Source organism: Rosa chinensis, chromosome 1, assembly GCF_002994745.2.
Source record: "Rosa chinensis cultivar Old Blush chromosome 1, RchiOBHm-V2, whole genome shotgun sequence".
Lineage (NCBI taxonomy): Eukaryota > Viridiplantae > Streptophyta > Magnoliopsida > Rosales > Rosaceae > Rosa > Rosa chinensis.
In genome coordinates this window covers 39,181,953-39,197,820 of record NC_037088.1, presented here as the reverse complement: position 1 = coordinate 39,197,820, position 15,868 = coordinate 39,181,953, and the positions used below count along the sequence as shown (strand labels likewise).

The 15,868-nt window shown below is 35.6% G+C and overlaps 1 protein-coding gene across 1 annotated transcript; it reads right to left on the bottom strand.

The window, feature by feature from the left end:
• Window positions 1-1,226: 1,226 nt before the first annotated feature.
• On the bottom strand, window positions 1,227-9,757 carry LOC112166547. The gene is made up of 2 exons (XM_024303424.1): window positions 9,175-9,757; window positions 1,227-1,717 (listed from the first exon to the last, which is right to left on the bottom strand). Exons 1-2 carry the CDS (start codon window positions 9,755-9,757, stop codon window positions 1,227-1,229), a joined length of 1,074 nt encoding a protein of 357 aa, XP_024159192.1.
• Window positions 9,758-15,868: the final 6,111 nt, after the last annotated feature.

The following is a 15,868-nucleotide window of genomic DNA, read 5'->3' as shown; positions in this document are numbered from 1 at the left end:
GCACTAATTCCCAATATGTTTTCATTTTCTTTATAGGGGTCAAACTTCAGAGCATTGTTTGAAACTATAAGTGCAAAACTCGTTATAAGATTATACACAATTTACATAGGGTGTAGTTACTATCTGTTTGTCACCCTACCGGTTTCTTATTAGACAATGCAATTCATTTTCAACTCATCAGTGTCATTTCTAGCCTTAAAAATGGACAAAAGATAAATAAGTACAAGATTGACAGCCTACTAACTATTTTTTTCACTCTACTAGTTTTTGATTTATTAAAAGACTAAAATGCCCAAACATAAAATTACAATAAAGAAGTAAAGAACAATATCTTATTAAAAATTAAAATTTGTTTCTTCTATTTCACCCTACAGAAGACCTACTTAAATTTCATTTTTAATATCTTCATTCATAGTTAAACTCTAACGCTTTCTTAGCATTCATCATCTTCAATCGTTTTCATGTTATGCTAACAAAAAAAGAATTCGAGATGCGGATGAGGCCAAATAAAAAAAGAATTCAAGTTAAACCCTACATTGAAAAAGGGTATTTCGGATTATTGTAAATGGGTGAACTAAGTAAACTTGAAATTATAAAAATAGGTAATAGCCGCACCCTTATTATAATCTACCAAACACCCGCCTTCACCGTCAATAACAACCAGCCAATAACGCCACACTCCTCCCTCACCGGCAGCACGATTTGGTCATGGTAGCTGCACCCCGAAACCTAATAAAAATGTGGCACCAGAACCAAATCTCATTCAAACTTTCCATATTTGTTTCTCTGAATTTGACTAGTATATGGCATCGGAACTGAACTCCCTCATACACCCAATTTCTATAACAAATAGTGAGTAAAACTCACTTACTATTTTTTATCAATTTACACCCGAAATATGCCAAATAAGATAACTATTATCTCTATTTTTCTCATTATTACGTAAAGGATCCAGCTATTGCCACCCACCAGTTTTCTCAGTTTACCCTACAATCGATATGTTTGCCATCTTTTTGTCATACAGTTAAGAAATTACGATGAACAATATCGGTACACTCATTTATTCATTCAGACATTTTTTACAATAACATATGTTGGAATTGACGAGGGTGTTCACAACAATAATAGATGAACTAAAACTAACAAACTCTTTGACCAATAAAACAAACTCAGAGTAGCCTTTCAAAAAAAAAAAAAAACAAACAAACAAACAAACGTGAGGCACACTAACGCTTATGATAGGTGAGCGACTTGATGGTAGCAATGATTGAGAAAACCAGGACAACCAGTCCAAGTATAGTTGCACTGCCTGTCCAAAGATCCTTGAAGTAAACTTGTTTCAGGGTTGCCATACGGCGATTGCCTAAACTCGTCTTATAGTGCTCATTAAGCTGGTCATAGATATCCGAATAGCAGGATATTTCCTCCACAATGTGCACGCAGAATGAGTTAATAAGCTTTTCCACCGATTTGTTGCTGCCTAGCAAGTTCTCAACCACTCCGTCCTTGATCAGCAAATCTATGTCTTCCACAGTGTTGACAAGCTGACTAAGTAGCAAAAAATAGCTGCAAATATAAGCCTTTTTTGGGTAGATGAGCTGTTCCAAGGCCATAATGTTTCTTATTACGCTTTCTGCATCATACGTTGCCCAGAATCGTGTAAGCTTCAACTCCTTAGTTGTAAGACCTGCTAACTTGGATCTATAGCTGTTAACCCCTGTTGACAAAGGCTCTATGACAAAGGGTTCTGCAAGATGTTTAAACTTTACCCCTGCTGCCTTAAGCTTTCTTACATCATATTTACATTTCTTTTGGTTACTAATGTAAGATCAAATATGGACATAACACATATCATCATAAAGTAATTGATGATTAGCTTAATATCAATCCTAGTTTAACATGGATACAAACAGTAAATCAATACTAGTGACTTAATGAATAGTGTATCAATTCATTAAGGATAGTAATCTATTGCTTAGTCTACAAGGAAGGCTACAAGTTGTGATACATTAAGAATCTAACTAGGAAACCTAAACCGATATGGATAGCTTTAATGGGAAGCTTCTTGAGGTTTAAGTCACCTATATATACAGATGAATTGGTCCCTGATTACTACCGACGTTTTGCATATTGTTCTGTCCATTGAGAAGCAAGTTGGTAAGTAACAGAAGGCTATATTCAGTGTTCGTGTTTGCAGTTGCATAAGATGGAATCCATGCCAGTAATTGCTGAAGGTAAGCCTTAATCCCTTTTATGATTGTGTGCATATGTTGTGAGCATGTATATGGTTATTTTACAATTGGTATCAGAGCATAGGCTCACAAGTATCAAAATCGTTTTAGGGTTTTGCAAAACAAACACAAAAAAAAAAAAAAAAAAAAAAAAAAAGGGGGTTTTTGCTTTACGGACCAAGTCACTGATCAGGTAACTGACCATGTAACTGGTCATGTAACTGATCAAGGTAAGTTACTTAAGTCAATTGCTGCATCTGGTTAAATATCAAGTTCACGCTTCCGCTGTGATTTTTAGCAGCAAATTGGGGAAAAGCAAAAAACAGGTTTTTCTGTGAAATTGATTTCGATTCATAGCATGATAATTGAATTTTGATTGTGCTCAAGAACACTAGTTGCATTCCCGGCGTGCGTTAGGTTAGAGTAGATGGTGACCGGATGAAATTTACAATTTCTTGATTGTTCTGTGGTTTCTTGGAATCGAAACAATTTTGATTGTGCTTGAATATGCATGATGAATTGATTGATGATATGGTATTGTATCTGTGATTGTGTAAAAATTGCATGAAGAACAAAAATCTCCCAGATTTTGTTTACACATTATTAAAATTGACAGATACGAGAGCTTAATTTTCTTACAAGGATGAATCTGGGTAGAATATAAAGTTAAAAGCTCATGGGTTTTGTGGTTTTCTGTTGGCATAAGTGATTATGATGCACAAAGCATTCTTCATTGATGTTGGCAGAAAACGATGATCAGGTAACAGACCAACTAGTCAGGTCACTGACCATGTAACTGGTCGGGTCACTGACCAAGTAACTGGTCAGGTCACTGACCATGTAACTGGCCAGGTCACTGACCATGTAACTGGCCAGGTCACTGACCATGTAACTGGCCAGGTCACTGACCATGTAACTGGCCAGGTCACTGACCATGTAACTGGCCAGGTCACTGACCATGTAACTGGCCAGGTCACTGACCATGTAACTGGCCAGGTCACTGACCAAGTAACTGATCGAATAACAAAACTGAAATTGTGTTTTGTGTTTTAAAACTATGCTTCAGTTTTATCTTCCAAAGAAGTGGTCAAGTATGGTTTTAGAATACAAAACAGCAATATGCGTGCTTGATGAAAATAAATACGGATACTTAGAAATTTTTCTTCTGTCTAAAGATGTGGATAAATTTCTTTGGATAACTTGTTTTCATTGAACATGGTATATTGATAAAGAACTCCAGGATGTTATGCTTCTGCTCAAAAGTGTTGCTTAACATTATTTTTGGTTATGGACTGATATGAATGCAAGTATGGATTGTTTAGGTTTTCTGTATGTTCTTGTTTTGGTTGCTTAAAGCTAAATAAAACACAGAAAACTTAAAGTTATTTTCTTTACAAATTGAGAACTCACACGAATTTTTGTTTTGCTCCTTAGGTAACTCTTACATGAACTTGAACAGTGTCTTGATGCTAACTGGAACCAACTATAGAGCTTGGCTAGATTCTGTAGAGAACTATATGGGAATGCATGAGAACATAGACTATTGCTTCACTGAGGATAAACCTGAAGAGTTAACTGAAAAGAGCACTAAGAAGGAAACTGATCTTTACAAGAAGTGGCATAGATCCAATAGAATGGCTAAGAACCTCATTCGTACCTCTATGTCCAAGACTGTCAGAGGAAGTATAGAAGAACCTGAGCTAGCATCAGATTTTTTTGGAACTCATAGGTGCTAAGTTTAAAGAAAGTGAAAAGGCAGAAGCTGCTAGGCTAACCAAGGAGTTTCATGATTTGAAGTACATGGGTTCAGGGGGAGTTAGAGAGCATATTATGAAGATGATCAATATAAATGGCAGACTCAGGGAGCTCTTGATGGGGGTTAGGGATGAGCAGGTAGTGCATTATGCACTACATTCCTTGCCTAACAGTTTTAGTCATCTTAGGACCAGTTACAACTCTCAAAAGGGAAACTGGACTCTAGATGAACTTATATCCATCTGTGTGGATGAAGAATCTAGGATCAAGGAAGAAAAGGAACCTGCTACAACCATTAACCTCATTGAGAAGCCTAAAAGGAAAAAGCCCCAAAATAAGCTCAAGCCTATCAAAGCCATAACTAGGAGTTCAACAGCTGCAGTGGCCAAGGAAAATAGGCCATTTAGGTTCAAGTGCTACTTTTGCAAAAGAGTAGGACACATGAAAAAGGACTGCACTGGCTATAAAAATTGGTTAGCCAAAAAGGGTAAGATTTTTTCTAATACAGTTTTTTCTTTAGAAATTAATCTTATAAATGTTGAACCACAGTCTTGGTGGATAGATTCAGGCTCACCTATTCATATTACTAATTCTTTGCAGGGATTCATAAGGAGGAGAATCCCAAAAAGTGATGAAGTGAACCTGTGTGTAGGCAATGGCATGAGAGTGGCAGTCAAGGCTATTGGAACCTTAAAGCTCGATTTAGGATTAGGAAAATTGTTAGTTTTGGACAATGTTTTTTATGTACCTTCCATGAGAAGGAATTTGGTTTCGGTTTCTCTTTTAGTAAAATCTGGTTGTAGACTTGTTATGGATAGTAATGGAATTCTTATTTCTAAAAATTCTGTTCAAATTGGTTCTGGTGTTATTATGAATGATTATTTACAGTTAAATTGTTCAATGGCTCAACAAGAAATTTTACTTGTTGAAAATAACACAAACAGTACTAACACTTTAATAGGTGTTAAAAGAACCAAACTAAATGAAAAGTCTGCATTTTTATGGCATAGAAGACTCGGCCATGTTTCAAAAGAGAGACTGAAAATTTTGGTGAAAAACAACATCCTAAATGAACTTGATTTTTCTGATCTAACAGACTGTGTTGAATGCTTTAAGGGAAAAATAACTAATACTAGAAAGAAGACTGCATATAGAAGCCAAAATTTATTAGAACTCATACACACTGATATATGTGGACCATTTAGGCATCAAACTATCTGTGGGAATGTGTATTTTATCACATTCATTGATGACTTTTCTAGATACAGTTATATTTATCTACTTTCAGAAAAGGCACAAGCATTGAAAGCCTTTCAAATCTTTAAGTCTGAGGTAGAAAATCAACTAGAAAAGAAAATCAAAACAGTAAGGTCAGATAGAGGGGGAGAGTTCTATGGAAAGTACACTGAATCCGGCCAACAAAAGGGTCCATTTGCCTTGTTTTTGCAAGACAATGGAATTAAAGCTCAATACACAACACCCTATAATCCACAACAGAATGGTGTTGCAGAGAGAAAGAATAGGACTCTTTTGAACATGGTTAGATGCATGATGTGTACAACTGGTTTGCCTAAATTTCTGTGGGGTGAGGCTTTAAAAACTGCAAATTATATTTGCAATAGAACACCTAGCAAAGCCATAGAAAATACTGCTTTTGAGCTTTGGTGTGGCAGGAAACCTAGTCTTCATCACTGTCATGTTTGGGGATGTCATGCAGAAGCTAGGATTTATAATCCAAGCTTGAATAAACTTGACCCCAAAACTGTTAGTTGCTATTTTGTAGGTTATCCAGATAAATCTAAAGGCTATAAGTTATATTCTGCTCATCATTCACCTAGAATTTTTGAAACACATCAAGTAAAGTTTCTAAGTGAAAAAGTTCACAATACAAACCTTGAGGATTTAACCTCAGTTTTTGAGGAAATTGTGTCAGATGAGAATTTAAGTGTAGCATTGCCTTTAGAACAAGATGTAACTGATCATGTCACTGGTCACGTAACTGACTATGTCACTGACCAAGTAACTGTCCCTGGTCGAGTAACTGGTCAAGTGACTGACCATGTCACTGACCAAGTAACTGTCCCTGGTCGAGTAACTGACCAAGTCACTGACCATGTAACTGTACCTGATCAAGTCACTGCCCATGTCACTGCCCATGTCACTGACCATGTAACTACCCAAGTAACTGTACCTGGTCAAGTCACTGCCCATGTCACTGACCAAGTAACTGACCACGTAACTGGTCAAGTAACTGAACCTCAAAATCCTCTAGTAGCTCAACCTAGAAGATCACAGAGAGCAAGAAAACCAACTTATGGGGGGAAGAGAGTGACTACATTGTTTATCTACAAGAAGCAGAAATTGAAATGGACTGTGCAGAGGACAATGATCCAACTACATTTAATCAGGCCATTGAAAGTAGTGAATCTCATCAATGGCAGCTAGCAATGGAAGCAGAAATTAATTCCATGAGTCAAAATGCAGTTTGGGAATTAGTTGAACCTGACCCCAACCAGAAGCCTATAGGTTGTAAATGGGTTTTCAAAACCAAAAGAGATGCAAATGGCAATGTAGAGAGACATAAAGCAAGATTAGTTGCCAAGGGTTTTACACAGAAGGAGGGCATTGATTTTACTGAGACTTTTTCTCCAGTTTCTACAAAAGACTCGTTTAGGATAATCATGGCTTTAGTGGCTCATTTTGATATGGAGCTGCACCAGATGGATGTTAAAACAGCTTTCTTGAATGGTGAACTAGATGAAGTGATTTATATGAGGCAACCAGAAGGGTTTGTGCGAGCTGGAAGTGAAAACTTAGTGTGTAAGTTAAGAAAATCAATTTATGGCCTAAAACAAGCTTCTAGACAGTGGTACAAGAAATTTGATTCTGTGATTTCTACTTTTGGATTTACAGAAAATCTTGTTGATGAGTGTGTTTATTTGAAGACTGTTGGGAACAATTTTATTTTTCTGGTACTCTATGTGGATGATATACTTTTGGCTAGCAGTAACATTAAATTGCTTAAAGATACCAAGAGTTTTCTATCAAGGAATTTTGACATGAAAGACTTAGGAGAAGCATCCTATGTACTAGGTATTGAGATTAAAAGAGATAGGGCACAGAGACTACTTGGTTTGTCTCAACAGAATTATGTTACCAAAATTTTAAAGAGATTTGGTATGGAGAAGTGTGCAGCTGGAGAAGTTCCCATGTCCAAAGGAGATAAGTTAACCAAGAAGCAAAGTCCCAATAGTGATGTTGAGAAAGAAAATATGGAGTCAAAGCCTTATGCCAGACTTGTAGGAAGTCTCATGTATGCACAAGTCTGCACTAGGCCGGATTTGTCTTTTGCAGTAGGGATTTTGTCAAGATTCCAATCTAATCCAGGCCATGAACATTGGGTAGCTGGGAAGAAAGTGTTGAGATACCTGCAGAGAACTAAAAGTCACATGCTAGTTTATAGGCAAGTGGAGGATCTGAAACTCATTGGATTCTCAGACTCGGATTTTGCAGGGAATTATCCAGACTCCAAGAAGTCCACTTGTGGATATGTGTTCTTGCTTGCAGGAGGTGCTATTGCTTGGAAAACCATGAAACAAACACTTGTTTCAACTTCTACTATGCAAGCTGAATTTATTGCAGTATATGAAACTGTGTGTGAAGGACTTTGGATTAGGAATTTTCTCATGCAGACCAAAGTATTGAGTCACATTGTGGCTGGAACACTTATAATTTATTGTGACAATGAGGCTGCAGTTTTCTTTAGCAAGAACAGTAAAAGGTCAAATAATTCCAAGCATATTGATCTAAAGTATTACAGTGTTAGAGAAAGAGTAAAGCATGGTGAAATAGCTGTTTTGAGTATTGACACAAATTCACAGCTAGCAGATCCTTTCACTAAGGCATTGTCAGTAGCAGCATTCCAGAAACATACAGCAAGCATTGGAATTTTAGCTAATTTAGATGCTTAGGTTCAGTAGAGAGTTAGTCCAGTTGGAGCATTTAAAATTCTAAAGTTTTTTGAGTTCTTGTGTTTTAGTTGTGATCTTTTATTTTGTTTATCACAACTTGTTTGTAATGACAGATTTTATTATTAATAAATTTTGAGGTATTTTCAGATTTTGGTTATTACTGCAGTTTTTGTTGAATGTTCTGAAAATTATCGATTTTGTGTTTAAAGTTATACTTGCTATCAGATGGCTTAAATCATGTGAAGCATGATGTTAAGGTTCAAGCAATATCTTTAAGCCATCAGTGTTCAGTAAATTTGCTTGAGTTTTTGGTTTTAGAAACATAAAGTAGGACCTAATATATGTTTACTTGTTGATACACATTAACATATATTGTATCACTTCTGGTTTGACATATGTGGATTGCAGGAGCTTGTGTTTGTGGTTTTGAAACTCTGCATTTTTGTTAAAATGTATACTGTTTCTTGCTCTGCATAAGTAACTGTGATCTGACCATGTTGGAATGGATTTTCGATTTAAGTTTGTTATCTGGCGCGCACTTCAGTAAGTTAAGTAGGTTTTGATGTTCTCTGGTGCAAATCATCGAGCATGATATGTGTGAGTCCAAGGGGGAGATTGTAAGATCAAATATGGACATAACACATATCATCATAAAGTAATTGATGATTAGCTTAATATCAATCCTAGTTTAACATGGATACAAACAGTAAATCAATACTAGTGACTTAATGAATAGTGTATCAATTCATTAAGGATAGTAATCTATTGCTTAGTCTACAAGGAAGGCTACAAGTTGTGATACATTAAGAATCTAACTAGGAAACCTAAACCGATATGGATAGCTTTAATGGGAAGCTTCTTGAGGTTTAAGTCACCTATATATACAGATGAATTGGTCCCTGATTACTACCGACGTTTTGCATATTGTTCTGTCCATTGAGAAGCAAGTTGGTAAGTAACAGAAGGCTATATTCAGTGTTCGTGTTTGCAGTTGCATAAGATGGAATCCATGCCAGTAATTGCTGAAGGTAAGCCTTAATCCCTTTTATGATTGTGTGCATATGTTGTGAGCATGTATATGGTTATTTTACAACTAACACAGTCACCTGTCACTTTGTCTGTACACACAAAATGTCTTACCAAATCAGTGAAATGTTTCAGGTTTATTCCATTCCTGAGAGGTCTTTTCTTCCTGTTATATTCTTCAAAGAACTTACAGGCAAGGGTTAGAAATTGATGCTGAACAGGTTCAGGATGGACGGCAATCTCAGGTTCTACAATAGAATCACGACTGGAAATGGCAAAGTCATAAAGCTCTTCAAGAAAAAAATAAGGAATCTGATTTTCAAACAGTATTAAGTCTTTCTCTACAGCTTTCCTCATCCAAGGTGACCTCAGTATGTGATGATTTTCTGTTTCAGAGTCTGTCATAAACATTTCAATGATGAAGCAAGCATCAACTAGAATCACGTTGATAATGTTGCCTCTGCACTCAATGGTACCTGCATAACAACTAAGAATTCTGTCCAAATGTTGGTTGACGAACCGTTTCAGTGCAGCCTCATCCTTTGAACAGTGTTTGAGAAATTTCTCATAATATTTCTGTTTATGGCTTTCCATGTCCTTCAGTTTTGGACTGCCGTAGTGGAAAGGGCCTATCGAAAGTAATTGAGGAGTGTAAGATGCTTTATTTACATTGCGGAGTTTGCTGGGAACCCTGTAGATACAGCACTCGTCCAAGACTTGTTCTGGTTCAGTGCGCTCAACGTGAACACTTATTTCATTCATTTGTGAAGTCATCTCTGCCCTGGTGACAATTAATGAAAATTCGAATATTATTTTAAAGATAATTGGCAGAAGTGATTTTAAAGTTACTGCTAGGTATCATTGATCTCTTGGAACCTTAATGATGTTGACTGCTGCCTGTATGAACAGAAAGAAAAGAATACATATATAGTGTGTGTGTAAGGAAGTTCTAGATAGGGAAAAAGACCCAAATAGTACCCTAATTTAAAGTCATTCTACACTTTAGTATCTCATTTCTAAATATATCACTTTGATACCTCAACTTATTACTAATGCATAATATTCATACACGCTGTTAGTAACACCGTTAGCGCAAGAGTCATGCAACTTTCTACCATGGGTATTTTCATCCATTTATGTTTTCCCACAAAAAATCTCATGGTATTTGTCACTTAACAAAAAATCACTCCGTTAATTCATATTTACTTTTATTTATAAAAAAAAAAAAAAAACAAACAAACAAACAACAACAAAAACACTTGTTGCATCCTTCCTCATTGCCGAGGAAACCAAACAACGATGGATCTATAATCAAGGAGTAAGCAAATAACTACAACAACCATATATCCTAAAAGTTTCTAGCATCTTCTACAACTCTACTAGACGATCTGCTATGATTGTTATTGAAATGACTATGCACAATGATTGAACAAACATTTTTTGTTTTTTGTCTGAAGAGTTCTTCAATTAAAAGAAGAAAGGCTCAAAGCCTCTTGAAAGAAAACCAATATTTACCCAACAAATTATAGTTGAAGAGCTAAGATAAGATAATATAGAATCAACAATTAATAAAACTAACAGACAATCTGATCTCATCTATGCCACTCTCTATTCATGGATTAGTAGGCTGTAGAACGAAAAATCTCTCACCTCTTCTCATTTTAATAATTATGTTTCCTGGGATCATAACAATAAGTCAAAAAATTTAGTACAATAATTAAACTGATCTTCCATAAACCCAAATATAATATTTTCTTTGATGACAGATTTTATTTTCAGCAAAAAGAAAGAAATTTTAGATCCTCTCCCATGGAATTTTTGGTGGAAAACATAAATGGACAAAAATACCCATATGGGAAAGCTACATAACACACTCAAATTAACGGTGTTATTAACGGCGTATATGAATGTTATGCATAAGTAATAAGTTGAAGTACTAAAGTGACATATTTAGAAAATGAGATACCAAAGTGTAGAATGACTTTTAAGTTGGGATACTCTTTGTGACTTTTTCTCTTTTAGATAAGACCTCCTGAAACTTGAAATTTGGGGACTTTTTATATATACATATCCTATATATATCCTCCCTAAATATATATACATAGTCCCATCTTAAATTTACGTCGTCGATATGGCAGGTTTTCTACGTTGTTGTGCGCGACCTTGCCATAGCTTCTAGGGCTTGGTGGCAGTCCGACCTCAAGAAATCCCGATTGGCGAGTCCAACTTGGGCTTATGTGTCTATAGGTCTTAGGTTGGTGGACCTTGGAAATATGGGCCTTTAGTCTTTATTTCGTTTTTTGCTTGTTCTCTGGGTTAGAAACCATTGGTTTTCGGGGACAAACTCAATCGGATCTCTAGTGATCTCTCGTATCACAATTGTGTGTCCAGGACGAATGTCTCTGGAGCATTAATTAGGGTGGTGCAGTCGCTTTGCAGTGGTTTATTGGTTTTGAGTCATTTGAATAAAATATGCAATCCAACCTTCAATGGGTATTATATGTTAGGAATTTCTGTCTGCTATATATGGCCATGCATGTATGTAGGGGTCTCAATTTTGACACGACTTGATAGCACAACTCAAAACCTGCATGAAATTAAATGGGTTGATTCCGCACGATTAAAAAACGAGTTAGCTGCGGGTCAATTTTCCAACACGAAGTGAACCCGTATAATCTAATTATGTTATATTTTTTTTTTGCAATGAGTATTTAATCCTATAATTGTGCAATTTGAAATATTTTTCTTCATCATTATTGGCTTTAATTATTTATAAATTATATATAATTATTTATATTTTTCATCTTGAAGAGTTTTCAGTTAATTTAATCAATTCGTGCATTGTTTTTACTTAAATAGGTTGCAATGATAACCCTTAAATGGGTCATTTGGTCCAACACGATATGATCTGTTTATTAAATGGGTTAAACAGGTTGGAAATAGGTAACCCATTTAATAAATAGGTTGGGTTTGGATTTAAATTTTAATATGATAATTAAATGGGTTGGGTTTGGGTTTGGGTTTGGATTTGTCTCCTTTTTAAACGACCTGAAAATTATGACATTGAATTGAGTCTGTTTTTTACCATTTTTTTTATGTTTTGTAGTTTTCGGGTTTATTTTTAGAGCATTTCAAAAAGGTTCCCTGTAAAATTTTCTATTATATATACTAAAAAGTTAAAATTGAAATATGATTGTATTTCTAAAATTGAAAAAAAAATTTCAAAGAATTTTGTTCTTTTTTTATAAATGAAACTTAAAAACCACTCCACAACCCAAAATGATGAAGTACTATAAAATTTTGAGCATATATATTAATTAGCTAGCTAATATCTTGAGTGAATAAAAATGCAAAACAAACAAGTGAAATATAGCAAATGATCGAACAGATTAAAAACTTACATAACAAGTGAGCTGGGAAATGAAACGGCCTATATGATCACTGATGTTCTTCACGCAGTACTTCTCCAATGTTGAAAGGTTCTAATATCTCCTTGTACTGTCGAGGAAGGATATATATATATATATATATATATATATATATATATATATATATTTCTAATTTGCTATAGCTGATTGCCTGATTCCAACCAAGCATTTATATATTGCTAATTTGCTATAGCTGGTTCCAACCAAGTATTTAATTTTGTGTTTATTGGTAAGAGGGAAGTTTTAAATTTGTACCTACCGGAAAAAGAAAAAAAAAAAAAAAAAAAGGACTGTTTAAAATTAATTATAAGTCAAATCAAGAGTAGGTATACCAAGAGTACTTTTGTTCCGTATACAATCTGGAAGAGTGAAAACTTAATCTAAATAAACGAAGACTTACTGTAATTATTTATTCCGATCTTGAATAAACCTCCAAATTTGGGGGTTCTCGATCTGCAAGTTGTTCCTAGACAGTATCAGCTGGTTCCAACCAAGTATTTAATTTTGTGTTTATTGGTAAGAGGGAAATTTAAAATTTGTACCTACCGGAAAAAAAAAAAAAAAAAAAAAAAGAGGACTGTTTTAAATTAATTATAAGTCAAATCAAGAGTAGGTATACCAAGAGTACTTTTGTTCCGTATACAATCTGGAAGAGTGAAAACTTAATCTAAATAAACGAAGACTTACTGTAATTATTTATTCCGATCTTGAATAAACCTCCAAATTTGGGGGTTCTCGATCTGCAAGTTGTTCCTAGACAGTATCAATAGTAGATAAATATAAACGAAACACTCCGGTCCAAAATTAATTAAGAAAAAAAAATATTTAGTGTACTAACGTGCACTTGAATTAACGGGAATGAACTACTGGATAACATGAAGTATATTTTTTTGTTATTAAAAAGAAAATTACCTTTAAATATCAACGGCTTAAATGTGTTGAAATTGCTGGTTCATTTACACCACTGATGCATAGAAGAATTTTGAAAAAAGAAAAGACTATATACTTTGCCTAATGTCCAAAATAAAGTTAGTTACGTATTTTAAGGTGGGAAAACAAAAACTTTTCTTGCTCATGTCTTAGGTTTCCGTTTGCTTTTCTTTTTATAATTTATTAGTCTATTCATTATTTTTTTAGTCCAACTTGGGGAGGGGGAACATGAGACCAAACAACAACTTGGCACAGGTCTGTATTTTATTTTTTCTGAAAGAAAATGACAGCTTTATTAATAATAAAAAACATTATAATTGAAAAATGTAGGAAGTACATCAAGCTGAAAGAAAGGCAAAAAAAAAAAAACTATACTTTGCCTAATGTCCAAAATAAAGTTAGTTACGTATTTTAACGTGGGAAAACAAAACTTTTTCTTGCTCATGTCTTAGGTTTCCATTTTGTTTTCTTTTTATAATTTATTAGTCTATTCGTTATTTTTTGGAGAAATGATTATTTATCTAATTTTGGGGTTAATTAACCCTTTTTACTCAAACACTCTAAGAGATTGCCCACTTACACAATATTTTATATATATTTTGCCATAATACTCAATTAAGTATTTTTTTAATTACTTTTTATTTATTTTTAGGACAATTTTGCCGTCTCCTTCTTTGTCACTTAGAGAGAGAAGTCATCGGAGACCTTACCGGACTCTGGTGACGGGCGGTCGGCCGCGGACTTCGGTGACAGGAATTCGACAACCGGTGATCGGAATCCAGGGTCCGATTTTATTGCTCCCTAGTAATACCTAATAATCATATTATTGCCCCCCAATACTCTTTTTATTGTCTCTCAATAATCATATTATTGCTTCCTAATAATCATATTATTGACCCCCAATAATCATATTATTACCCTCCAATAATCATATTATTGCCCTCTAGTGAATTGCATAAACTCCTAAAACCAAAATGAATACACTTCAGGCACAATTGATCAATTTATATGTTCAATTCTACATGTTCACTTTTTTCATTTTCCCCTTCTCCATTCTCAGAGTTCACAATTTACCAAAAAAAAAAAATTTGGCCACCCAGAAAATGCTCTGAGCACCAAATCGGAGCAAACCATGAAGCCTTCCAACCCCCTGGCCGGGACTTCCTCTCTACCATTCCTTCCAACTACCACCTCCTCCTCATCGCCGGCGACTGCCAGTGCCGCATCGTCCTCCTTAACCTCCGCCACAAGCCCCTGTCCTCTGGTTTGACGCCGACACCACCAACAACTCCCTCCTCCCCGTCCAGGCCCTCTGCTCGGTCCAGGCCCAACCCGAATCCTACCTCCTCGCCACCATCTCTGGACTCTCCTTCCTCTCCGTTTACGACCCCAACAAGTCGTCCAAATCCAATTACGAGAGCGATGACGGCGATGAAACCGCATATGATGACGAAGCCAGCAGACGTTGGCGCCGATCAGGTTCCTACATAGAGAAACAGTGCGCCACCACTCAGCAACAGAGGGCGACGGCGTTGTCAGATTCGGTCTCTGGTGAGAGAAGAAATCTGTGAGGGGGGAAGAGAGATCGAAGAGGGGGAGAGAGAGAGAGAGAGAGAGAGAGAGAGAGAGAGAGAGAGAGAGAGAGAGAGAGAGAGAGAGAGAGAGAGAGAGAGAGAGAGAGAGAGAGAGAGAGAGAGAGAGAGAGAGAGAGAGAGAGAGAGATGAGTGTAGTTTATTAATTAAAATGAGGGTAAAACTGTCAATAAATGTTAAATTGGATAAATGGGAGTAAAAAACTTTTAGTAGAGTAAGTGGGCAATTTTTAGGCTCAAATTGTGTAAATAATAAATATCCCTTATTTTTTTAGTCCAACTTGGGGAGGGGGAACATGAGACCAAAAAAACAACTTGGCATAGGTATGTATTTTATTTTTCTGAAAGAAAATGATAGCTCTGTTTGAGCCCAAAAGTTGAAAATAAGGCCAAACAAGCTCTATTAATAATAAAAAAAACATTACAATTGAGAAATGCATGAACTACATCAAACTGAAAGAAAAAAAAAAGACACGATGCTACGAGGCATAGGAAAACAAAGCCTAGAAAGAATACAAATTTTTGCAAAAATGCATCTAATTAAGCACTAAATATAACTCGGACGATGAAGAAAGTTACTAATGGTATGACTGACCATGAGAGGGCAACCTCCCATCCATATAACTGGTGATATGACCGCCAACACATTTTCCTTGTGCATCTTATGCCAATAAAGGCACAATCTTTCACTAATTTTACCAGTAGTATAACCGATCATGATAGAGCAATCTTCTATCAAGTAGCCGGTGATATGATTGACCAAATATATTCCACATAAACTAAACATAGATACAAAGGCAATCTTCTACCTATGTAACCGACACACCAAATAATAGTAATACGATGCGGAAACCTAACAAAAATGAGAGACCAAGTCCAGCATAGAACCCGACCAAACCCAAACCACAAATTTAATAGATCCCCCTGTGTCCCAT